We start from the raw sequence: 26,579 nt of genomic DNA on the forward strand, positions 1-26,579 counted from the left end.
TTTCGTCCGATTGAGGTCAGCCCCTTGGTACATTGTTACCGTTTCATTCCCATTGTCCCTATACAACAATCCCACCTTCCCTTGTTGATATACAGGCACAGTATTCCCCATGTTAAATTCCCCTTGTCGCCATACGCACCCATGACCCTTTTGACTGGGATTTCCATTGTCGCTATAGGGCCCCACTATATTATTAGTGTCTGAAAGAGCAATATATTAATTTTAAAATATGAAAAGAGTAGTAAAAATAAAGAAGCTATCGGTTATTTGTTATTCAAATTTACCTTCAAATTCTAGAAAGGGAAAATGTTGAAAAGGAGCTAGAAGTTTTTTTTCGATATGCAAATCTAAAGTTAGTCCAAGCGTTCAATAAACTAAATTACAACCATTACTCATGCACCAAAATAAAGGGACTTAAAAGTTATCTTAACAATACCAAATATATACTTTTCTTACTTTTTGTCACTATTTTGTAATTCATTTATTGCAATTTCAGAACCTGGTAAAGTTCGTTTCCCCTAACTTAATAACTTCTAAAGTCAGTGTACTTTGGATTAGTTCAGACTGATTTTTGAGCAGATGGGAACATCCGTTTTAATCAGTTGTTCTTACTTCATTTACAACATGCACAAACACAATATGTAAAGGAATTTCAGCCACGGCTCTTGAAAGTAGTATAATTGCCACTTTTGCATGTTGCAAATGCAAACAACTTCACGTGCCACTTGTTAGAAGTACGTAATATCGTTAGAAGATCCGCACCAAAGAGCGGAACCTGACATTAACACTACCGGATATCGAATACGCGTAGTTTTTAATTCATTCTGCAACATACAATTATTTAAAAACATTTATTGGTAATTATTTCAGTGTGTAATAAATGGAAGATATTTAATGTTTACGATCCATAAACTAACATTTGTATGAATATATCATGCTGTATTGATATAAATTATGTTGCAAAATGTGAAGGTCAAAAGGGGCACAATGAATGCAGGAAATTGGAACCAGGAAACGAAAATGCGGTTAAACGAAAAAGTGCTGGGCAGTATGAATGACATGGGTTCCCTTGTCAGGCAGATTGTGAAAGGATCCAAATCAAATGATGTGATTATTCCATATTTATATTAAGATTATTTTCTTGGTGTATCTGAGATAGTTTTCCTCCGTGTTGGTATCGTTATGCCACACGTTGGGTTGCCTCCCTGGTAACGGTCAGATTCGGACCAAATTTCCTGGCTTAAATTTGACATTTCAGTTTGTATTAAATACGATATTTCCCAAGTTACGTTGAGCAGTTCAAATATGCATCTAAGGCATCAAAACCCCGATAGTACGCTTGATAATGGGGTTAATACAAGAAACATAATTAAATCACCAAGAGTGTTTATCTTGAATCGGCAATTTAGTAGTAAAATATTTTCTTCAAGCAGCACGTTCAGCTTGGTGCAACATTTAAATAATTTAATGTATTTTAATAATTTATTGTTTTTAAAACTAATAAAATTACGAATACTGACAAAGAAAAAAAAACAACAAAATATGAAAACAGGCTTTATGCAATACTTTATTTTTGTAATGAAAGGAATGTGTTGTCTGTATTGATAAATGAAATACATATGAAATGTGTTGGTGGTGTTGGAGTGACTTACCATAAGGCATTTATTCATTGCCCATCCCCATGTTTATTTATTGGTCAATTAGTATGCTGTCTTACCAACCTACACAATGAGAATGCTTGATGGAGGGTAGAATGGCCTTCAGACATTTTAATATTAAATAATATGTTTTAAGACCATTCTTAATAGGTTTTATAAACAGGAAGGAAGAAATAAAAATAAAGCTTTCAACAGATTACACTGTGTGTATTCCTCCTTACATATAAATATACTGTACAAATCTTGACTGGTTATTGCAACTTTGTTTCATTGGTATTGTGAACCCAGTACTAAAATCTCATGGAACCTTTATGAAGTCCCAGTTTTTTATTGGTTACTTGATGCAAGTTCAGTTTTCTTTTTTGCTTTCACTCCACACCTCTGTATTATCACCCTTATGTATGAGAGAAAGAAAAACAAAAGCAGAGAGGACATCAAAGAAATTTGGGACCATGTTTAATTCATTTAAAAGATGTGGATTATTATCTGTTTTGTTACTTTATTACAACACTGATGAGTAATCAGTGGAAATTCATCACATATTGAGAGAATATGGAAGCAGTAGTCTACTGCTGAAATATAACCTAATGTTGAAACAGTATTTATATATGGGTATTAATGCACTATGGGTGGATCAAATTTGATATACCAAGAGTATTGTTGTATCAAATTGCTTTCTACCAACACTTTAAAAGCAGTGTTATTTTGTTGTTTTTAATGTATGTTTTATATTGTTCTGAGTTTGTTAATGCTTTACATTATTTTTGTCTACACATACAGCTTAAGGAAGGTTTATTAGATTTATGTAGAATTTATCTTTATACTGTGTTGTACTATATACTAATAGTAGTAAATACAACTTTTATGCTAAAATGTGAGGTCCTGTACAATTTATGATTTAGTTAGGTACCATATCATGATATCACACATCAGTATCATATGTCTCTATTAAATGGAATAATTAAATTTGCAAAGGGCATAAAATATGTTCTTCAGCCAATCCTGTGGGACAAATTACCCTACATTTTAAATGTTTTATTTTCACATCAAATTAGTTATGGATCAATGATCTTGAATCCTATCTTCAGTAAAATAACAGTTGGAAGATAACTGTCAGTTTTCCTTTCAAAATATTGCTTTTTAGATCATTGCAGTCATTTGCTTGTGGTTGGACAAATTAGGACAGACAAACTAGGTATTAAACTGAGGGACAATAAATCTATTACATAATGAATAAAAGCAGCATCATCATCTGTGTGGTTAAGATTATAAGATGTGTCCATTTATCATCCACTCCATCAAATAACAACTTCAAACATTAGACTAGGAATTTACAAATATTCCCATGTGAAACATTTTCTTAGTACATTTTTAGGATATTAATGATATTTGCAATTAGCACAAAACAATAAAAGATACGTCATTGTGTTATGTTCCATTAGATTGGTACTAAAACTTTATTAGGGTAGAAAATGTAACTTGCGTAACAAGGATGGACAAACAAAATTTGATTTCTTTATTTAAAATTCATAAAATACTTTTGAGCCAGCAATTTACAGGTTTGGCGCTGGAAGTAGCTACACCACATCTGTTGATAATATTTTGTATTCAGCTTCTTCAGTGCAGCTTAAGTTGCCCACTGTCTTCAAAACTTGTCAGCAGTGGTAATTCTTATGCAATCTGAAAGTAGAAATATTTATGTAATAGGTATCAATCATTTAGTATGTTGGGTCTGTAATGTATTAGACATGTATGTAATTTCAAATATTGATAAAGTCCACTATTTATATTTTGTTGCATTATTTTGCAATATATATTATATTGCAATATACAGTATTGATTCTTTTTGTATTTCTTGGCTTTTATGTATGCTCAGTGGCATGCCAACTTGCTTAGAGTGACTTCTGGACTAAGCATTTGATGTCAAAGGAAACTTTTTGGTCCTTATTGTTAACCTAATGCTGCTGTTGCTATAAAGTCTTGCGACAGTACTCAATGTAAATTCTGCTGTTGCTATAAAGTCTTGCGACAGTACTCAATGTAAATTCTGCTGTTGCTATCAAGTCTTGCGACAGTACTCAATGTAAATTCTGCTGTTGCTATGAAGTCTTGCGACAGTACTCAATGTAAATTCTTTCAAAATCAGATTTTAAGCAAAGCAGTGTTATACTGTGCAAGTTTCCTAGACAAGACAAAAATCGGGTTACTTTGACTGCTAATTCCATTCCATAAATGTTACAGAGGTGCAGATGTATTAATTAGAAGTAATCAAATTATACACGATCATTAATTGGAAATTCTGTATTTATTTCAGTTTAATTAGGTGCATGTGAGTGCTTTCCTCTTAAAAGAACAATACACAAGAATCACTAAAGAGTAATCAAGTTTTATGACTGCCAGTTTTGTTCCGTCATTGTTACATGATTTGCATACAGGTTGGTCAGAAAATAAAAATTTTGATGGTACTGCAACAAGATCAAATGTCAATATTAAGGCTACTTTCAGGCATGTCAGTAAGATACATTGGTATAGAATTTCAGTTATGTTTATTAACATTACAGCTGTTTATGCCAACAATATAACATGGACAAGCACTGCTGGTCTGTAAACGTTACATGTGGCTGGTTTCGATGTCAGTCATAAACAACTATCTTGAGAGTGCCAAGAAAATACTGGTGTTTCCTTGCTGAGTTCTTTCATTTCAGTGGTCTACATGTTTTTTTAAGTAAAGATAAGCAATTTATTTTAAGTCTGTTTACAATGCATTTAAACAATTCTCTTATTTTGTCACATATGTAACTTGCCAGTTCACATAACAATCTTGTAACATCCTTGTGGACATCCTCAGCAAGCATCCTGAAAAATTATAAACATCATCGGATTGGCTCCATAATGTTTTTAGACAATGGGACAGCAAGTGTGTCATGTGCAAACAGAATGTTGTGTGAAAATGTTTGGGATTTTAGGAACAATAGAACCCAAAATTTTATTCGCGTAGTAGTGAAAGTGGATGGACACAGATGGTTTATCTGTAAATTATCAAATGTTGAATATTTAAAATATTTAAGTTTTCTTTATTCAAACACAATATAAAATGGCCCCACAATGCTCATCTTACTTGTTAATATGCTGAAAGTATTATGACAGGGCAAGCCATTGAACATCATGTAACCTATTGGACAGGCACATTACGTGTAACAGAGGGGTGATAAAAATTAAATTTTTTAACATTATTTTTCCAACCAGCAAGACAATTTCTATAGGTTAGAAATCAGGATACACAAGTTTGTACCAAACATCCATAGTTTTATGTACTTGCTATAATAAAAAAACTATTTTAATTTTGTTTATATAGATGAATAATGTCCCATTTTGATCTGTCTGGAATATAATGTTTTTTAAAATAACATAGGAAATTAAAAATTAACAGGTTTTATGTCAAAAATGTCTTTTTTTCACAGTAGCACATGAACATATATGATGAGTAATATTATGAGCTGTTAGTGTCTGAAATGCATTTCACAGCTGTTTTTGAACCAATACTAGCACCTGACAGTAGACTGTACACACAGCCAAAGATGTCCAATAATATGGCATTCCAATAGTAATTTAATGTGAAAAATATTTCTGTGTTATATGAATATTAACTTGGATGAAATCCATCCTATTATATGTGGTACTTTGTAATTTCTGTTCAATCCTTTCATTAGTTTTTATGGTTTTACCCATTCATTTTGTTTCAGCTATTAGCCCAAGCAGCAAAAAACTTTTCTTCACAAGAGACGGCAATTCAGAATTCCATGGAGGTACCATTTCTTTTACTCTTTTACAAAGGATATTATATGAAAGAAAAGTTTAGGCATTGTAAGTGTTTGTATCATTCTTTGAATAGTTGATTTATTAATAAGTTTTATTAATAAGATTGATTGCTTTGAAGATGTGAAATAAGGCTCAAAACAGTTTGTATGTGTTTCAAACCACAAAATCCCACCAAAAATGTGAGCATACCTGAGGTCAGACTTTAAAGAGGAAAGCTGCTGTGGTGTCAGGACAGTGTGACTGGGTGGGACATGATGGCCAAGTTGTAGACATCACTATAAACTGCCACTCTGCTGACAATGAAGCACTGTTATTCACATTGTTAAAGCTTTGTTAAAAATCCAAACTCACACCATTTTATCAATGAGCATGTGTAGCAAGGAGATGTCATTCATTCTGATTTGTTAGATGATAGTGATACATTTAGTGCCTGTCTTATATGGCCCCCTCACCATTTAGGGTCTTTTGAAACACTTTCTATAGATGTTAAAATATTACTTTTCAAATTCTATGGTTACCTTATGAATTTGTATTGTGGTCCTCACTGAATTTTTTTTCATATTCTACAATGATGCAGTTAAACACCTATTACAATTATTGATTTAGATTTTTAATGGGTTACAATAGGCGCCATAGTGCATTGGGAATGTGAATAATGATGTTAACAGCCTATGTGATTTGCTTTGAAAGAGAGTGTGCTCATTTAGAAATAAAATCACTAATAGTGACAATAGAATCTTGAAAGAAATGTTTCACTTTGCATGGTGCCATAATTTCATCAAAAATTGAATAATTGACTGTTGGCATGCTAGCAAGTTATTGTGCTAATATGTTTTGATATATTTTGTGTGAAACTGCTGATTCCTGTGGAGTTAGGTCTTATATATATATATATATATATATATATATATATATATATATATATATATATATATGAGACTGTGTGTCCACTTAGGGTCATCTTATTTCTCCTGTACTCTCTAGTTCACATGATGAACATTTACATTGGATTTTAGTAATACGTTATCTTACAGTAGAAAATTCTCTGTTGTATGAATATTGTTTTGGTAAGTGTATAAATGTATTATATTCATATGCAATGTATGTATACTTGAAAGTTTGTATATTTGGATGGAGATTTATATACTTGTTGGCTGGATAGAAGATGGATGTATGAAGATAAGGATAACAAGCTTTTAAGATTAAGTCCAAAAATGTTAAAAACAGAGTGACTTAGTTTGAATTAAAGTGATACTAGTCACAACACATTAAATTTTACACAGATCCAAGTTTTCACTTCACTCTGCGTATACTCACTGATATGCATGACAAACTTCAGATCGTATTTGATTGGGTAGTTAACATCAGTGTCTGTATGAATAGATTATTTTTGCAACTTAATCACTAAAAATAAAAATACAAAGATTCAGAGATCTAAAGAAAGATGACTAAAACACAGATCTTGATTTCTGGTAAAGCTGCTCCTGATTCATACTTACAGTACATAAATCAATAACTGCTTTGTGCGTGTCTTTGCCAGTGTCTTTGAGCTCTTAATGTAATAATCAGCTATTAAAACATACACCTGTGAATTTGCACAAGCTTCTTGTTTCATATTGACACATGGAAAGATGCAAAACATTTCAACATGGTCTACAGAACTGTCACTACTCATTGGACATTTAAAGTCCATAAACAACTCTCACTGACTGTACATATAAAAAAAAATCACAGTACAAAGTCATTTTTCCTTAAAGTAGCCAAAGTTTACATTTTGTAGGTGATTTACATACAGTTGTCCACTTTGTCTGGTAGCATCACCTCTTGTATAATGCCTGATGTCCTGACATAATGAATAAATGCAACGTTTTTGGCCAGATTAAGAAAATATGGACTAATATTATGAAATTTAATACAGTCAAACCTGTTAGTAGTAGTCACCCATGGGAAAGAGAAAAACTGGCCCATGTACACATGTGACATCGGTATACAGGTTCACCTTTAACACTTGGGTTTTGAACAAATTGCATGCACCAGATTCAATTATTATTATTATTATTATTATTATGTGAGAGACTTATGAATGAAAAGAGTCAGCTTATGTGAGAGACTTATGATGAATGAAAAGAGTCAGCTTATGTGAGAGACTTATGATGAATGAAAAAAGTCTGCTAATGTGAGAGACTTATGATGAATGAAAAGAGTCACCTTATGTGAGAGACTTATGATGAATAATGAATGAAAAGAAGCTTTATGTGGCTATTGTTAGTAACACATGAACCAAAACTTAGCCAGCCTTTATGACCCCTAACAGTAATGAAACTGTTTTAATTGTTTATCTTTCTTTCTCTCAAATTATAAATATGACCTCATTTTTTAATATGATATTTGAGTTACATTGACAATGTGACTGGATTGGAATATACTTTGTACATAGATTTTTTTTGTGCTGTTCATTTTTATAAACAATGCCTTCCTCGTCAAACAGAAAATTAATTTCCATTATAGAACAGTCGCTGTTGACATGTTCCACTGACTGCTATAAAGCAGGGAGAAACCATTATTTGGGTAATTAATGCCTGGCCACTGACCACAGAAAGCAGGTGATTATTATATACAGGTGACTGTTATATGGTAATGTTTTGAATGCATATAAAGAGTTTTGTGTCCTAATTTATTCAATAATTTTATTTTAGACACTGAAGAAAATGGACCTTATCAAAACCCAGTTTGAATATCAGTAAGTAGTGTCACAATTTGTCACTATCAATATGTTGATGGCGATTCTTCAGATCATTGAAATATTAAAATTATAACAGTACCAAGGGTACTGACTTGCTGGAGAACATTTATTTAGATCAGTGCAGTGTTACAGTTACACAAATCTCCAATGGTCCTGGGATGCTGGATAACAGTTATTCATATCATTAAAGTATTACAATTATAACAGTACCAAGAGTCCTGGCTTGATGGATAACATTTTTTCAGATAATTACATTACTACAGTTATAGCAGTACCATAGGTACTGCATTTCTGGATAGCAATCATTCAGATAATTACAGTATTACAATTATAACAGTATCAAGGGTCCTGGCTTGATGGATAACATTTATTCAGATAATTACATTACTACAATTATAGCAGTTCCATAGGTATTGCATTTCTGGACAGTATTACAATTATAACAGTACCATATGTCCTGGCTTACTGGATTTATCTATAATGGAGCCATCTATCCTTGCCAGTGCTTTGATATTTTCACTCATCAGCAATGAAAAGATGCACAAAGTTGGTTGTTTTCTTATTGACATGGTACCAAATCATGTACAGTGTATATACAAATCAAAAGTCATCCACTTTCAACACCTGTACATTGGTAATTTCTAATACTTAGAGTCTTGTTTATAAATTTGGTTTAATTTTGTTATTGATCCTACATAACACCTTTTCTTTTGTGCAGCTTATTGTGGATTTCCTAGCATTCTATCTTTTCTCTGAAACAAGCAATAATTTAAATTTTTCTTGTAAAACACATTAGTTAACTTATTTTGAATAAACTTAGTGTGCATTACAGTTTGAATCAATAACATGTCTTTTTTTCTTCATAAATAAGTTAAATTTCAAGCTTTCATTTTAAAAGGTATTTAGGGTATGTTTCACTCTCTCCAGCATTTTTTATGCAGGTTGCATTTAGTATTATCCATGTCTTTCCATTATACATCCATCCATATGTTTAGTGTTATCTATGTCTATCCATGAATATCTATCCATATATTGAGTGTTTTCCATGTCTATCCATTGAACATCTATTGAAATATTGAGTATTATCCATGTCTATCCATTATACATCCATCCATACATTCAGATACATCCAGTTCGTGATAAATTCTGCTTAAATAAATGTGAAAGGATTTATTAGATTTTGATATTGATATTAATATCAGTTTAGCTCAATTGAAATTTCACTTTTTGTTGGTAATTGTAAGAATTGTGTCCCTTTTTGGTTTGAAACTTTCTGTTTTCACCTTGAGCCAAGTTTTTATATATATTATTATTATGATACCTTGTTGGTATCATCATCCCTTTCCTCTGAACATGTCTAGATTTTCACCAGAAGTGTAAACAATTTCTTTGACCAGCTTTGCATAAACACTGTGTATGAATCATTCATTGTCCTGGATCAATATCTTGCAGGTAATTTTAAGTAATCGAGAATTTATAAGGAACAGATGTGCATTTCATCATAGTAACTAGTTCTGAAACATTTCTTTGTTAATCTAATGAAGGCTTCAGCTGTATAACTGAAAAACATTATTGCTAGTAATGTTATATTCAAAGAAAATACAATATAATATGAATGTGCCAATAGAGTTTTGACCACAAGTAATATGAATGAATCAGTGATGAGTCAGTGGATAACAGTTAAATATATCGCTGATACGAAGATATATCCATACCAACACACTGGGAAAATAAAAAAGTTCCCTAGATTTCATCCACTAAAGCAATTTTTTCATCTAAACAATAAAGAACATGCACACACACACACACACACACATATGCTGAGCAAACTGACAGGAAAGAAACTAATTCACAATATGTTGAACAGAGCACTTTTGGAAACAACTCTCAGTATGTTAAACTGAGCATGTTAGGACCTTTGGTTCATTTTATCCAAAACTTGCCATATGTTTGCATCTGCAGTGTCCAATATCTCTCTATATGGCCACATTCTTGGTCACTCCAGCTCAGAATGGACTCAATGGGACGGGGCAGCATTTAGAAAGACTGGACAGTGTCCAGCTGAGTTGATATGGTTGATCTTGTTTCTGATATGACTTTGTGGCTGTTCATTCTAATGTGCAGACTTATGGGAATGAAACTGAACTAAAAGCTATGAACAGTTATGAAAGCCGTGTTAACTTTAATATAATCTATTGCTTGTAAATCAGTAGTACCAAACATCTGGAATATTTCTTACATAACCAGATGACTGTTACAAATTTGCAAATCCAGGGACACACAAGTACCATATTTACCATATATGTTGGGACACCATATTTGTTGGGACACCATAAATTAATTTTAAAAGTAATTGTAAAATATCATGACTGATTATAAGCAATGACTGATTAGTTCAAATAAGGTGATATAGACCTTTTAATTTAGAATGATTCCCAACACTAGAATTTATTACATTGAACAATATATTTCCTGAGCATAGTATTATCAGCTCTTTCTTTTTTATTGCAGACAGTCTGCTATTGAAAGAAGGTAAGAACTTTCTTCCATTTGCCAGAAGTTCCTGCATTTTGAGGGTCCAGACTAGTGGTTATTTTATGTATGATTGTAGCCATTCAGTCATTTCATCTAAACATGCCCAAAAGATGAAGTTCACTTCATTTTGTCTGGATTTCATGTTACTCTTCAACCCTGTTTTGTTTCATTGCAATGTGTTCATAATTGAAGTCAAACATTGACTTAAGGGTCAGTTTTCATATCAAAGATGTTGATGAAAAGTTAGAAAAAATAAGTTTTATGCTCTGTTGTGGATTTTGTTGATTGTTTGACCATCATAAAAATGCCAGAAATTGCATTAATATCAACCACTTGCAAATTGAAATTTTGTTTGACCATTACAAACAAAACTATAGATTTGCAGGTGTATTCTGGCACACGAATAAAATAAAAAAATATTTTACACTATATCATCCTAGAAATGAATAAAATTAAAATTATTTTCCACTGTATCAATCTATAAATGAATAAAAGTAAAAATATTTCCATTATATCACCCTATAAATGAATAAAATTAAAAATAATTTCAACTATATCATCCTATAAATGAATAAATTAAAACTATTTTCCACTAAATCATCCTATAACTGAATAAAATTAAAACTATTTTCCTCTATATCATCCTATAAATGAATAAAATTAAAAATAATTTCAACTATATCATCCTGTAAATGAATAAATTAAAAGTATTTTCCTCTATATCATCCTATAAATGAATAAATTAAAACTATTTTCCACTAAATCATCCTATAACAGAATAAAAAGAAGACTTGTAATTGGGAACCAGTTGTTGATTTTCTATGAAATATATAAAATCAGGACTTCAGCTGTAGAAACAATTGTTGATTTTCGTCTGTAACATATTTTCAATATTAACTTTTTTATAGTAACTATGTTGTACAACAGCTGTGGTGAAGCAAATTAAGAACAGTTTTAATGTTTTTATAAAGTTTCAATGCTGTTTAATCAGTATTTTAATCATGTAAAGACTCCTACTTAAATTACCCTATGGTCCTATTGTCTCAAATTGTACACTACTTATGATATTAGTCTATGGTCTAGTAGTTGCAAATTGTACACCACATATGATAATATCCAATAGTTCAATTGTCTCAGATCGTACATCAACTTTTGATAATACCCTATGATCCAGTAATTTCAAATTGCACACTGCAGATGATACTAGCCTATGGTCAAGAAGTTTCAGATTGGTAATGATTCATGATAATACCCTGATGTCCAGCTGATTCAAATTATGCACAACATATGATATTAGCCTATGGTGCTGTAGTCTCAAACTGTACACTACTTATGATATTACTCTATGGGCCTAGTGTCAGTGTATGTGCATCTTATACTCCAAATGCCACACTTATTTCCGTGGTAATATAAAAAATATTTAAATGCAGAATATTTTATGTATGAAACAGATCCTCTGTACAACTTGCTTAATGTATAACAAGTTTTTGTTTAAATAAATAGTTACTCTGTACAACTTGATTGATGTATAGCAAGTTTTGGCTTAAATAAATAGCCACTCTGTACAACTTGATTGATTTATAACAAGTTTTGGTTTAAATAAATAGCTACTCTGTACAACTTGTTGATTTAAAACAAGTTTTGCGTTAAATAAAAGCTACTCTGTACAACTTGCTTGATGTATAACAAATTTTGGTTTAAATAAATTGCTCCTCTTTACAAACTTGCTTGATGTATAACAAGTTTTGATTTAAATAAAAAGCTACTCTGTACAACTTGCTTGATATAGAACAAATTTTGGTTTAAATAAATTGCTCCTCTTTACAAACTTGCTTTATATATAACAAGTTTTGGTTTAAATAAAAAGCTACTTTGTACAACTTGCTTGATTTATAACATGTTTTCATTTAAATAAATAGTTACTCTGTACAACTTGCTTGATGTATATCAAGTTTTCGTTTAAATAAATAGCTACTCTGTACAACTTGCTTGATTTATAACAAGTTTTCGTTTAAATAAATAGCTAATCTGTACAACTTGTTTGATTTATAACAAGTTTTTGTTTAAATAAATAGCTACTCTGTACAACTTGCTTGATGTTTAACAAGTTTTCGTTTAAATAAATTGCTCCTCTGTACAAACTTGCTTAATATATAATGAGCTTTGTTGAAATAAAAAGATCCACTCTACAACTTAATGTATAAAAATTTGTAATTGAAATGCCTTGAATGGGTTGACAGTTATGCTCTAGAAAAAAGTGTTTATGATGAACTGATAGACAGATGGATAGTGATATCTATCAACACATGTTACATACTAGGTGATATAAGGTTTACTGACAGTGATATCTATATCCACACATGTTACATACTGGGGTATATAAGGTTTACAGACAGTGATATCTATATCCACACATGTTGCATACTGGGGGATATAAGGTTTACAGACAGTGATATCTATATCCACACATGTTACATACTGGGTGATATAAGGTTTACAGACAGTGATATCTATATCCACACATGCTACATACTGGGGGATATATGGTTTACAGACAGCAATATCTTTACCCCCCATATTTAGTATTAGGTGCATCAAAAGAAGGGAACTCATACATTATTCAAAATCATGACTGTGATGGGACCCAAGACAGCTTACTTACAGTATTTCTTTGTGCTTTTTCAGTATGTCCACAATTGATGATATCCATGATCAACTTCGTACTATACAGAGATAGCTAATTATGAATTCCCCAATGATGTGTGAAAAGGAGGAATAATGGACCTTGCAAGCAGACTGCCATTTGGGACCCAGTGCAATATATATAATAAATTTGAAAACAAAATATATCAGTCAAATTGATAGTTGACTTGTTTTCTCTGTCCTTAATTTAAACCATTTTAGCTTTGTTAAGGACAGACTGGATTAAGCTTCTGATTGATATGTTATTGTGCACAGATTCTGAGAAGGTCTTACAAAAGTTTTGTTCAGATACAAAATTGATCAGATGATGTTAAAGACTCCTTCCAGCTTTCAGTGAAATAATATATTGTATCATTCAGTGAATAATGTTTCATTCAGTGAATAATATACCGTATCATTCAGTTAATGCATTTATTGTATCATTCAGAGAATAATATACTGTATCATTCAGTGAATACATTTATTGTTTCATTCATAGAATAATATACTGTATCATTGAGTGAGTAATATTTTGTATCATTCAGTGAATACATTTGTTGTATCATTCAGTGAATAATATACTGTATCATTAAGTGGATAATATATTGTATCATTCAGTGAATAAATTTATTGTATCATTCAGAGAATAATATACTGTATCATTCAGTGAGTGATATATTGTATCATTCAGAGAATGATATACTGTATCATTCAGTGAGTAATATATTGTATCATTCAGAGAATAATATGCTGCATCACTAAGAGTTTCATAAAAAATGAATTTCTAATGAACACAAGTTTTGGATTCTTTTATACATCACAAAACTGCAAAATGTGGTCACTGTCACCGTTATTTCATGCTCCTATAATATGCATTAACCTTTGTGTTTAGCTCTTTTCTTAGTATTACTTCAGAGTCATGTAAGTTGCTATGTTGATTCTTTCATGAGTAGTACACCTTTCAGTGAAAACCAAGTCACTATGACCTATAGTTCACATTCCAATGATTAGTATTAACCTTTGCAGTCGGGTGAGTTTCTTGGAGTGATCTAACTTAATATGTAACTTATATCTTACTGCGACAAAAATAGTTTCACAATTTGGCCATAGCACCATTTGCACTTTTTTTTTTTATACTTCAGATTAGAAGCCATTGGTGTCAGAAATGCCCAAAATCATCTTGTTTCTTCCTGTTCTATTGTCTAAATAAATTGATTTAATTATACAAGTACAAAAATGTATGGAAAATTTATTCCATGTTTTTGGAATCAGCTTGATTTGCTGTTTGCAGTATTTGCCTTCATGTATATAATTGTGGCAGAGCCTGAATCAGTTTTTGATGAAGTAAAGACATGCACAAATGTTCGAATGACACCAAAACTTTGATACGAGCAAAAAAGTTATTTCTCAGAATATCTGGTTTATCTAGGATTGATCTAAAGCCATTTCCTATGTTTGCAAATCCATGTCAACAGAAAGAAAAGCAAAACTATTCTAATTGTACTCTTAATTTGTGAAAATTACATAAAGACTCTGATTTTTTTTTTCATTTTCTAAAGAGTACATCAGCATTATCATGTATCTTTTTAAACCTTAAATAAAATTTTAATTGTTATTCTAAAATTGAAAACTCAGGTAGCTTTACAAAGTTTATACAGTCCTGATTATTGAGTGTTCTTCATCTTAGTTGTCATTCAAAAAATTTCAGACAAAATGTATCAATCACTTTGTACTTTACGATGGTACCTGGATACTAAACTGGTTAAAGAAAAGACATCAGGTCTCCACATTACTACTGCAGGGAGTATTATACATGTTTTCATATATGTGGTATTGGGACATTGTAACATGTGAAATTCAGTCCATATTATACTGGATAACACCTCTTGGTTGGCTTCGTCTAGGAATCTCCATGTACTATAACACTGATTTTGTCAGATGTATTTCCTAGGGAGGTTATATAATCATCTTCCTAGGAATATTAATCAATGCAGATCAGCTGCGTTTTCCTGATAGCCACAGGGAATTCAGAGATAGCTTTAACCTTAGCTTTTACAGGCATAACTTTACCATGTCCCACAGTCTGTACTAAACAAGTGACACAAGCTCAGCAAGACTCAATTTTACCTAAATTAATTGTCAAATTTGCTTCACTCAAGCAACAAAGAATTTTGGGATAGTTTTCAATTGATTCCAAGAATCGCTGTAAATAATAAATTGTCAGTGTTTGCATCACATCCATCTGTATCATATTCATTAAGTGCTGGAATGTAGAGGGAGAATTTTTCATACCAAAAAGCATTACTTTGTATTGGTAGAGTCAATCTGGAATTGCAAAGGCCAAAATTTCTTTTGCTCTATCCATAAGTGGAATCTGCCAGAATCCTTTTAATAGGTAAAACTTGGTGACATATTTTGCATTTCTAATTATGTCAATACAGCAATCAATTCTTGGTATTGGAAATGGGTCTTTTTTCTTGACACTTTTCACTTTTAAGTAGTCATTACACATACAGCAAGAATTATCTGGTTTTGGCACAATAATATACACACTCCAGTTTCTTTTGCTTGGTTCAGTAAAGTCATTCTCAAACAAATATTCAATTTCCTTCTTCAAACTTTCCTGCTTGACAGGATTCCAGTAAGAATGCTGTTTCACAAGTTTGGGATCTTCAATTTCAACATCATGGCAGATTTTGTTTATTCAAGTGGGAACATCTGAGAAAAGTGCTCATATTCACATATTAGCTGCTTTAACTCCTTCTTTTCTTGTAGCTGTAGCTCTGAAAGTTTGTTGTCCAGATTCTTTATTATTTCAGAATTTTGAAGACTATTTGACCCAAAGTCACTACAATCTGGTTGTTCTTCATCATTTAAACTTTCACTTTGTGGGACAGGAACAACTAAATTTATCAAATGATTAACAGAGATATCTTGACCAACATACTTATTTATTGATATGGCAGAGTTGTTACTGTTTCTTCCAGGAGTGTCCATTATATAATTTAACTCACTTTCTTTTTAACTGTCGATAATATAGAGGACCATAATACCTAGCCTGAAGAGGACTTTGAGGTATGGGCAAGAGAGCCAGAACTTCTTTCTTGTAGTTTTGTCATACCTTAATTTCATTTGTGATTGGGTAGACTGAAGATTATTTCTTGCCATTTTACAAGATTTTTGTATTTGTTCTTAAAATCAGAGTCATGGTCAAGCAAATTAATCTCTGATTCTTCTGTTGAAAGTTTTTCTTTCAACAACTGTAATGGTCTACTAACAGCATGTCCAAAAACAGTTGAAAATAACTAAATTGAAGGGACTCTTGAACTGACTCCCTAAAGGCAAGCAATAATAAATGAACACCTTCATCAAAATCTTTTCTGGTATAAAAGCAATATGACCTTATCATGTTCATTAAAGTCTGATAAAATCTTTCCAATGCTCTCTGGCTTTCAGGTTGATACATAGAGGACTTGAACTATTGAATACTGAATTCATACATAAAACATTAAATTAAAATCTTAATCATATTGTATGGACTTGGGAAGGCCAAAAAGGGAAGAACTTTACTAAGGCTTTGACTATGGCTTTTATCTTAATACTCCGTAAAGGAATTGCCTCAGGAAACCTTGTCATTGCACACATTATGGTCAACAAATATTGGTTGCCTGACTTGATCTTAAAACTACAGTGTTTACCATTATTCTACTAAATGGGTCAGCAAAATGCAGGAATTGCTTGTAAATGAGCTTTGGGCATCTTTTGTTTAGGTATTTCCAACTATTTGACAAGATCTACATTATTTGACCTCATCACTCTGAATTTTTGGCCTTTAAAAATGATGTAAGATCTTGTGATGGGTTTTATTGACTCCAAAAGGATCAGCCAAGGGTGTCACATGGGCTGACTTAAGAATATCCTGTCTATTTTACTTGGGTACTACAATTTTATAGCTCTCTGACCACTTGTCATCAGCAGGTACCTCAGGTGGTCTCCTTTTTCTCATAAGGACCGAATTGTCATGTATTTTACTGAAATGTTTCACAGAGCATCAAGTAGTTAAAATACTGACTTTTTTCTGTCTATCAGCGATAGTTTTAGTCAGTTGGGTCCAGGCTTGAAACAAATTCTTGAGATTTCTCTGACTTGTGAAAGTATGTTTCTACTCTAAGCTCATTGTTCCTTTAAAAAGAAAGCATGGAACATGATCCACAAATTATGCAGGGAAAAATAAACCTTTCTGACATCTAAAATTAAACAACATAAAACTTAAAACTCCAAACATGACATAGTAAATGTACTTGCTGATAGTTTTTCTTAAAATCATCATCCAATTTTTCAACAGAATTTTGAAAGCTGAAGGTCAGAAAAAAGGGAAGATACATTTTAAAATTTAGATTAAATAAAAGTTATAACCAACTTTTTTTCACTTTTGAAACTTTCAGAAACATACAAATATTGGCTGATTTGGACCATGGGCATATCGCACCCAGGTCAAGTCACGCACTAATAAAGTTATATTACACCTAATACTAAAATTATGATGCAGCCAATGCTGAGTTTATGTTACACCCAATGTTAAAGTTATGCAAAGATTCAATATGTAGAGTTAATTGAAGATGGTTTTCCTGGGGCAGTAACCATCAGATGTTAAGTACAGATTTTGTCTTGCTAAGAAATCACACACACACAGCCACCACCCACAGATATATAATCCTGATAATGTTCTGTCAAAGTCCTCAATAGATGAAAAGTTCTGTATAAATTTCAAAACTGGAAATATACTGGTCCACCAAGAATCATGACAATTTCAAGATGGTGGCATCAGAACTCCTTCAAATAATCCACAACAGTTCAATTAGCACTTTCTTTCTTCACTGAACAGTCCAAACAAATGTTTTTTTCTTCTTCATCTTTTACAATATCTAAGTACAACAAAACATGCCTGCATATTTACAACAGGAACACAAGAAAAAAGGATGACTCCAAAATTGGAACGAATTTGATTGCTCTTTCATTATATACACCTTGTATTATGATTTATTTCACAATATACCCAAAATGACAGATAACTACTCGTTTTGTGTCAAACTTGCCTATTCATGTGACTTTGCCCAACCAATGGGAAGTTTACTGAATACTTATAGAAATTTCCAAATCCCATCAACCAGTGACAAATTAATCCAAGGGAACCATCTAGTCTTATTACTAAGATTATTTTTAATGATTGTCAACACATATGTAAGCATCTATTTCTAGATCCTATGTAATCTTATGTTTTTAAGAGACGATTCGCATAAGCAAAATCTAGCTTAAGATATTCTGTACAGTTTATGGTCAATTTGTCAGTGTTAATAAAAAATATTTCTCCATAAAATAAACTTTAAAATTTACTATAGTACCTAGGGAATGAGCTGCTTTAAGAATATTTTAAAATTAATTTGCAGACGCAAGATAAAATAATAAAACTATCTGGAGAGTAAAAATTTAATATCTCCATTCCAAAATTGCTTTTAATATGACTGTAGTACCAATCATCATTTGGTCAGACTTTAAACATTCATTCCCAATGGTTTTATCAAGAAAGAACTTTTGATAGCTGTTTTCAATATGGAAAAGTCCTATGATACAGTGTGAAAGTGTGGAATGACATGCATGGTCTAGGTCTAAAAGGCCGCCTACCCACTTACATATATCAAACTTTCTTTCAAATAGGGAATTCATTGTATGAGTGGGCTCCACTCTTTCTCTTATTTACAAGCAAGAGATGAATATACCCCAGGACAGAATTTTATCTGTTACTCTTTTCAACATCAAAATTAATAACATTACCAAATATTTGGCTGCTGGTGTGAATTGCTCCCTATAATATGATAATTTTGTAATGTGTTATCAATTGAAGCATATTATTATGTATATTTAATTTGTAGTTTTTGTTGGCTTTTCTTAATGATTATACGTTATGTACATCTTTATATGGTACTTGATTTTCTCCAAAGTAAGGTCATTGTGTACTTATCCAGTAATATTTATTTTGTAAACAACATAATACATAGCTATTATTTCTCTAACAGCGTGGATTAAATATTTAGATCATTATCAAAGGAGTTAATTATGCTTATTTGTGCCTGGGTCTAGGGCAGCAGATTTTCACTTGAAAAATCCTGAACTTTTTAAAAACTTTGAATGTTTTATAGCGGCGACTGACCTACAACCAGGCACTATTATTGCCTCTTAGCTTTTTAATTGATGTTGTTTACTTCAGAAATCACTAATGTTTGCCTTAGCATCTGAAACAGAATCAGTCTTATTTTTGTGTTCTGTTTTTCATTTGGGTGGATTTATTTATTCAAATGATAATTCACTGGAATTAAAAAGTGCTCAATAGTATTCTTGGACTATAACATTAATTAGGAATTATAGTGAATTCAGACAAGAACATTTGGATTATATTATTTTGATACATCAAAAGACTGTTAACACATTGGCACATTCCAGGCCATTGGCACATTAGCATATTAGAGACTACAGACACATCAAAACATTCAATTTTTGGAATATTTTGGGACTGCCACTGGAATTCAATTGGAACTTCATACATTTAGAATTGTAATAGAACTTTGGAATTTAATTTACAATGCTGTAAGTTCTTTTTAAATTTTCACTTTGTATTCTAGGGTAATTAATTATTTATTGAATTTTACAAACCTTGTTACTTTTTGGTCCCTTTTTTTATCAGAGGGTAATAATAATGTTATTTGGATTCAGGTCACAATTATTACTTCTGGTTCAGTACCCATGAGTGTAGTTCCAGTCTTTTTTAAGAGCATTTTTCCAATCTCACTGTGGTTGTGATGCAAGTGTTTGACTGAGGCATACTTAGTATTAATTTAAAGGTAATTATTTATTTTGTAGAATATGAGCCTTATGGTTTGGTTGTCTGTATGTATTTTGGAGAAAGTGCACAATGAGTTATGAGGCATTGTTGCTGATCCAGAAGTAAAAGTAAAATCTGTGATCCATTTTACATTGCTTAGTTTACACTCAAGCCCCTCCAAGTAAATGCTGCATAAAGTATGAGAAGAACTTCAGTGTGAGTTCATCTTTCAAATTATTTTAGGTTAACATATATTTGATAACATATGCTTTATTAGGATTTAGACAGTGGAATGTTCAGTAATGGAAAACAAATGTAGAGAATGTATAGGAAAAATAATTGTGATCCAAATCCATTTAGACATTGTAAAAGTGTCAAGAAGTATTTAGAATCTTTCTCTGAAAGTATTTTTTAAGACCTGCCTTTCCCTTTGTTTGGTATTGGTTGTCTTTATGCCAGATTATGTTTTGGTGCATATTTCTATGGCGCTTGAATAAAGCCAACTTATCTGTCATATTATTTCTGAAGTTTCTAAGTGCATCATGAGTGCAATGTTTTGGTGCTTTACAATCGGCACCATACCAGGTTTGATGGTTGACCTAAATGCATTCACTTCTATTAATAATATCATTTTGATCTACTTTATTGTATGTGCTGATTCACAAATACTCTCTATGAAAGAATTTAAAGCATTATCGAGTTGATTTTGCTGACATTGTAACCAAGAGAAATTTCTTGAAGTTTTTCACCTGGGAGGATAATGGGATCAGATAGAAACAAGTGAAATATTATTGGTTGATGAATAAATTCAGTCTTATTACCAATCCTGAAGGTAGTTATACAGGCAAATATTGATTGATCAAAACATAAATATTATATGACTGTAGCAGAGTTATTTTGCGTGCATGTAAAGTTTACAATACCGTTATCATCCCCACATCTACCCTTTGCAATCCTTATTCCAGATGACTAACAAAACATCCATAAATTCGTACCATAGTGATTAATAAAGTGCAAAAAACTAATACAAGTAATGAGATTGTTAGTAAAACAAAGAATTCAAGATCATGAAGGAAACATGTTTAATATGTAGAACAAGGAAAACAAACTTTTTATCATCAACTAAGTGAAACTCTGATACAATATAGCATAATAGTATGATACATAAATCATAATTTTAAAGTGCAAGAAAGAAACTGATACAAATAATGTGTTTATTAGACATATACTAGAAGATATATGATAGGTATATGTTAGGTATGTGATAGGTATATGTTCAGTATGTAAGACAAGGAGAACAACATTTGTTCTATTGTTGAAAAACTTGGTGACATTAATATACATGGTCCCTTATTACCCCCAACAGGATTAATGTTCCATCTGGGTTATAAATATTGTGGACCAGGAATTACATTAGATGTTGGTTCTCCAAGTAATAAGTTATATGCCATATGTGAGAAAAAAAATGTATTGCTGTTATAGCAGTGGAGCTAAATCGGTCTCAAAAAATGAAGAAGAAATTCTCCAAAAATAGAGGTTCACATCGGAGAAAAATTGGGAAAAAGTTTTCAAAGCAGTTTATTGTTAAACCAATGATGAAAAAAATCTTTAAGTTTGGATTAGGTAATTTTCCAAAGAAACTTAAAGAGTAGGTGGACTACAGAAAACAGTTATAGAATCGCATAGACCTAAAAAATAATAATGTTCATTCAAAGCCATGTAATAAAAGGATAATAAAGGATATAAGTATTTGTTGGCGGTAATTAGCATTTATGCATTGACTGTACCGTTGTAAAATAATAAATATAACAAAAGTATAAAAACAAGATAACCGAAAAGCTTTGGACTGGACACAGAACCGAATTTTATAATGTAAAATTTAAACAATGTCCAGTTAATAAAAACATGGAAATGTGCGATACGTTTAACGAAGGCAAAGCAGCTCTTATTTAGCATTTGAATCAAACTTTTAGAAATAGGCGGAAGTGTTCAGCAAGAATAATAAATAAATATAATAACTCAAATCAGAGAAGCATTACAATGGCAACTTCTGAGGCTAGCAAAACAATAACAAACAAAACTGGGCAGACTTTCTATATGAATTTACATAGTGATAATAATTTTCCAGAAAAAGGAAAACCAAAATCAAGCTGCAAAATGCAAAATAAAGTATGGGAAAATATTAATCAAACATATATTTGATAAAGAATATATAAACAAGAGGACTGAAGAAACTTTAAATTCAACGATTGTCCCAACCCAATTTAATGTGAAATTGTGGTTTTACAAGGTTCATGTGCTGCGCAGCACAAATCGTAGTTCGGATCTTAAAAAGATATGATGTGATTATAACCACAACGCAGCACATGTAAGGTTACGAAATTCATTTATGGATTCGATTTAAAAATGTGCAACTAATTTATTATTTTTTATATTAAAATAGAAAGGCACTGTAGAGTGAGTACAAGCTTCAAATTTGCTAAAGTGCCTTATATAACATGAAAATGATTAATCGTTTTAATTTTTCTATCTTAAATGTTTGTCTTGTACAGTGCCATTCTTGTGCCTAAGATTCTGTTTGTGGACTATTAAAAAGATCAAATTGTTTTTATCACTATATACTCTGCAAAACAACTTTATATTGATGATACAATCGTAAAATTATTTAAAATTGTAAGTGGTTTTAAAATTGTACTGTAATACATTTATGAAAATATAAATGAAAAATATAATTGATGTAAAATTATGCTATCATCGAAGTGATGTAAAATTATTCGATGATAAACGTATTAGAATCCAAAATTAAAATCAATATATATTTCGAATAAGTTATAAAAGTATTTTGAAAAAAAAAGTAGATAATAAAAAACCATAAATATATTTTACAAAAATCAAAAAAATATAAAATTATGAAAAATATATTAACTTTTAAAGAAAAATGGGTATAATCTCATATGAGTTAGAAACGATTTGAATTGAACTGAAACAACTATCGCTTAAGCCCATCATTCTGTGCTCTCCTCCAAATTCTCTTTCGTCATGGTTTGAGAGATTTTGAAATGAGTTATCTACTCTTCCAACTCCATCTAGCTCAGAACCTTTGTTAATGAGTGGTTTTAATATTGATTTTAACCAATTACCATTAAGGTAAATGGAATGATATTGTGCAAATACATAATCTAACTCCAATGATACAGTCCCCTGCACGAGCCACTTACAAGTCGATCTCGTTAATCAGTAACATTTATTTTTTCCACTCTGAAGTTGTAGTCGAGACATTCATCCCAACACAGTCTGCTAGTGACCACTATCCAATATGTACCAAAAGAAAAAAATCTGAGAACTAGTAGAAAAGGCCCACACCTCTATAAAGTACATATCTTATAAAAATATCTCCTGGCTGAAAGCATTTGGAATGACTTAAAATATGCTGTCAACCTACTAAAATAAATCTAGATCTCGGTGCTAAACGTTAGACAGCATTTTCTCTTGCATTCTAAACTCCACATGGTCCAATGAAATGCAAAAATGTCATAGAACTATGCAACCAGACTGGTTTGGTTCTGAAAAATGAAAGTGTTGAAACTTCATGATTCTGAAACAAACTGCGTGACGAAACGAAGTTCTAATGCAGAAATTAAGAAAAAATAAATTATCTTTAAAGCTACATAAGTTTTTGTTTTAAAGACAAACATTGTAAGAAAGTGAAAAATAATTAAAGTTAAAGCCAAACATTTACCAAACATTTTTTACATGTACGGATTAAAATTAACCACCTGGAACAAAGAATGTATATATAATAGAAAAATGCTTCAAAAGTGGAACCATAGACCATGACCCTAGTAACTGTAAACTCAAGTAAATGAAACAAATTATGAGAAAAATTCCCAAAACTAAACAAGATGACAAAAATGTACATTAAACACAATAAAGATGACCACAACCATGGAAACAACCAATCCAGAACAAAATGAGGAAGAAGCAAAGAAAAACCGTCACCACCCACACAAAACAATGATGAAATGGATACATAACAAATTGACGATGACTGTGATGATTGGGATATCAAAGATAAAGAAATAAAACAGAAAAAGAAGACAAAAAAGATACCAGAGGAAAAGGTAAAGCAGAAAACAATGTGAAAGAAGTAAAAGGAAAGAAAAGCTATCATAAAAAGAGAGAAAGGAAAACTAGGAAAAGAAGGACGTAGAGAACACAACAAAATAAGAAAAAGAAACCTACTTGAAGAAAAGACAAATATAGAAAAGAAAAACAAAACCTTCAACAACAACAAAGAAAAATAAAAAATAAAGAAACATAGGGAATAATCAGAAAATCACTTTAAAGATAGAGAAGAAAGTCAAGCGAAACACTTTAAAAGAAAAATAAACATATAGCTGAGGATGTAATAGAATCTACTGAAGTAAACCGAGTTAGATCTGAATATGTTCATGCAATTATTGAAACTAATTAAGATGATTATGCAATACATGCCATTAGGAAGAAGACACTTCTGACCCAACGTTACATAGATGTGAAAGGTAGGAGATACGTTTGACCCAAAGTTATATAGATGTGAAAGGAAACAGACACTTTTGATCCAACGTTACATATATATGAAAGGAAGAAGATACTTCCGACCCAAAGTTACATAGATGTGAAAGGAAGAGGACCCTTCTGACCCAACGTTACATAGATCTGAAAGGAAGAAGACACTTCTGACCCAACGTTACATAGATCTGAAAGGAAGAGGACCCTTCTGACCCAAAATTACATAGATGTGAAAGGAAGAAGACGCTTCTGATCCAACGTTACATAGATGTGAAAGGAAGAAGACATTTATGATCCAACGTTACATAGACGTGAAAGGAAGAAGACACTTCTAATCCAACGTTATATAGATGTGAAAGGAAGACAAATCTTCTGATCCAACGTTACATAGATGTGAAGGGAAGAAGACATTTCTGATCCAACGTTACATAGACGTGAAAGGAAGAATACACTTCTTATCCAACGTTACATAGACGTGAAAGGAAAAAGACACTTCTGATCCAACTTTACATAGATGTGACATGAAGGAAACACTTCTGATCCAACGTTACATAGACGTGAAAGGAAGAAGACACTTCTGATCCAACGTTACTTAGACGTGAAAGGTAGAAGATACTTTTGACCCAACGTTACATAGATGTGAAAGGAAGAAGACAGTTCTGATCCAACGTTACATAGATGTGAAAGGAAGAAAACACTTCTGACCCAACGTTACATAGATGTGAAAGGAAAAAACACTTCTGACCCATCGTTACGTTTATGTGAAAGGAAAAAAACACTTCTGACCCAACGTTACGTTTATGTGAATGGAAAATGATGTCACAAAATTCATAGCAGAATCATCGTCGGAGAAAGAGGAGTATACCACTTCCCTAAGGAGAGATTACCTTAAAAGGAGCTCCCTCCATTTTCTTGCTTGCACTATGCAGATGCATTTATCAATAGTTGTGCTGTATATTTTTCGCTTGAACCAAATCCAAAACATATCAAGTTCATATTTAAAAAAAAAGAATAACAAAATATTATTTCGAATCAAATTCAAAACATATTCAATTCTTAAGGAAACAAGTAATGACACTAAAAGCTCACTATAATTTACCTTCAACTTAATACTATCTAGCTTTTCCTTTTCGGATTGACACAAGACCAAATTTAATTAAAACTCTGCACAAAAGAACTAATCTAAATTTACCGCTAAAACATGCTTTCCTTCACGTCTGCGCGAGAACAATTTCTGATCCTACATATAAATTTATTTAAACTTGTACTTTGTACTTTAAACCTTAATGCCTGCCTTCTTTGATAATTCTGTATTGATCACTCGAATCTTATCCTTTTCGTACACAGCTCAAAATTATTCCGAATACAGCCATGACTCTAATAAAATATCAAGAAGTTACCTCGACTTCATGTCGACGAATTTTCTCAGAAATGCTTTGTACACAAAATTTCTAAATTGTCACGGAAGTAGGAAAATTTACAACTTAATGGCCTGACTCCAATTACCAAAGTGGCTAACACTAAATTGGCAAGTAGGGTAAGCGAGAAATAGACAACTGGGCAATTTTTTTACTTTACTTTAAGTTTATCCCTGGTGTTCCGCTGACGTCTTAACCACTCGTCCAAGTTTTTTCCTCCTTTTCTACTAGGATAACCAAATTATAACTGAAGATTAATTCAAAAAGACAGCTGATAAATAGGAATAAAAAAGCTT

General features: G+C 31.6%; 1 protein-coding gene across 1 annotated transcript; it reads left to right on the plus strand.

The window, feature by feature from the left end:
- Positions 1–863: 863 nt before the first annotated feature.
- On the plus strand, positions 864–20,828 carry LOC149794909 (BLOC-1-related complex subunit 7-like). Its single transcript, XM_089964550.1, has 5 exons — positions 864–1,107; positions 5,402–5,464; positions 8,174–8,217; positions 10,732–10,752; positions 13,441–20,828. The coding sequence occupies exons 1-5, from the start codon at positions 955–957 to the stop codon at positions 13,490–13,492; spliced, it is 333 nt and encodes a 110-aa protein (XP_089820676.1). The 5' UTR covers positions 864–954; the 3' UTR covers positions 13,493–20,828.
- The last annotated feature ends 5,751 nt before the right edge of the window (positions 20,829–26,579 follow it).

The sequence above is a fragment of the Sinohyriopsis cumingii genome, chromosome 7, assembly GCF_028554795.1.
Source record: "Sinohyriopsis cumingii isolate HCF-2022 chromosome 7, ASM2855479v2, whole genome shotgun sequence".
Classification (NCBI taxonomy): Eukaryota; Metazoa; Mollusca; class Bivalvia; order Unionida; family Unionidae; genus Sinohyriopsis; species Sinohyriopsis cumingii.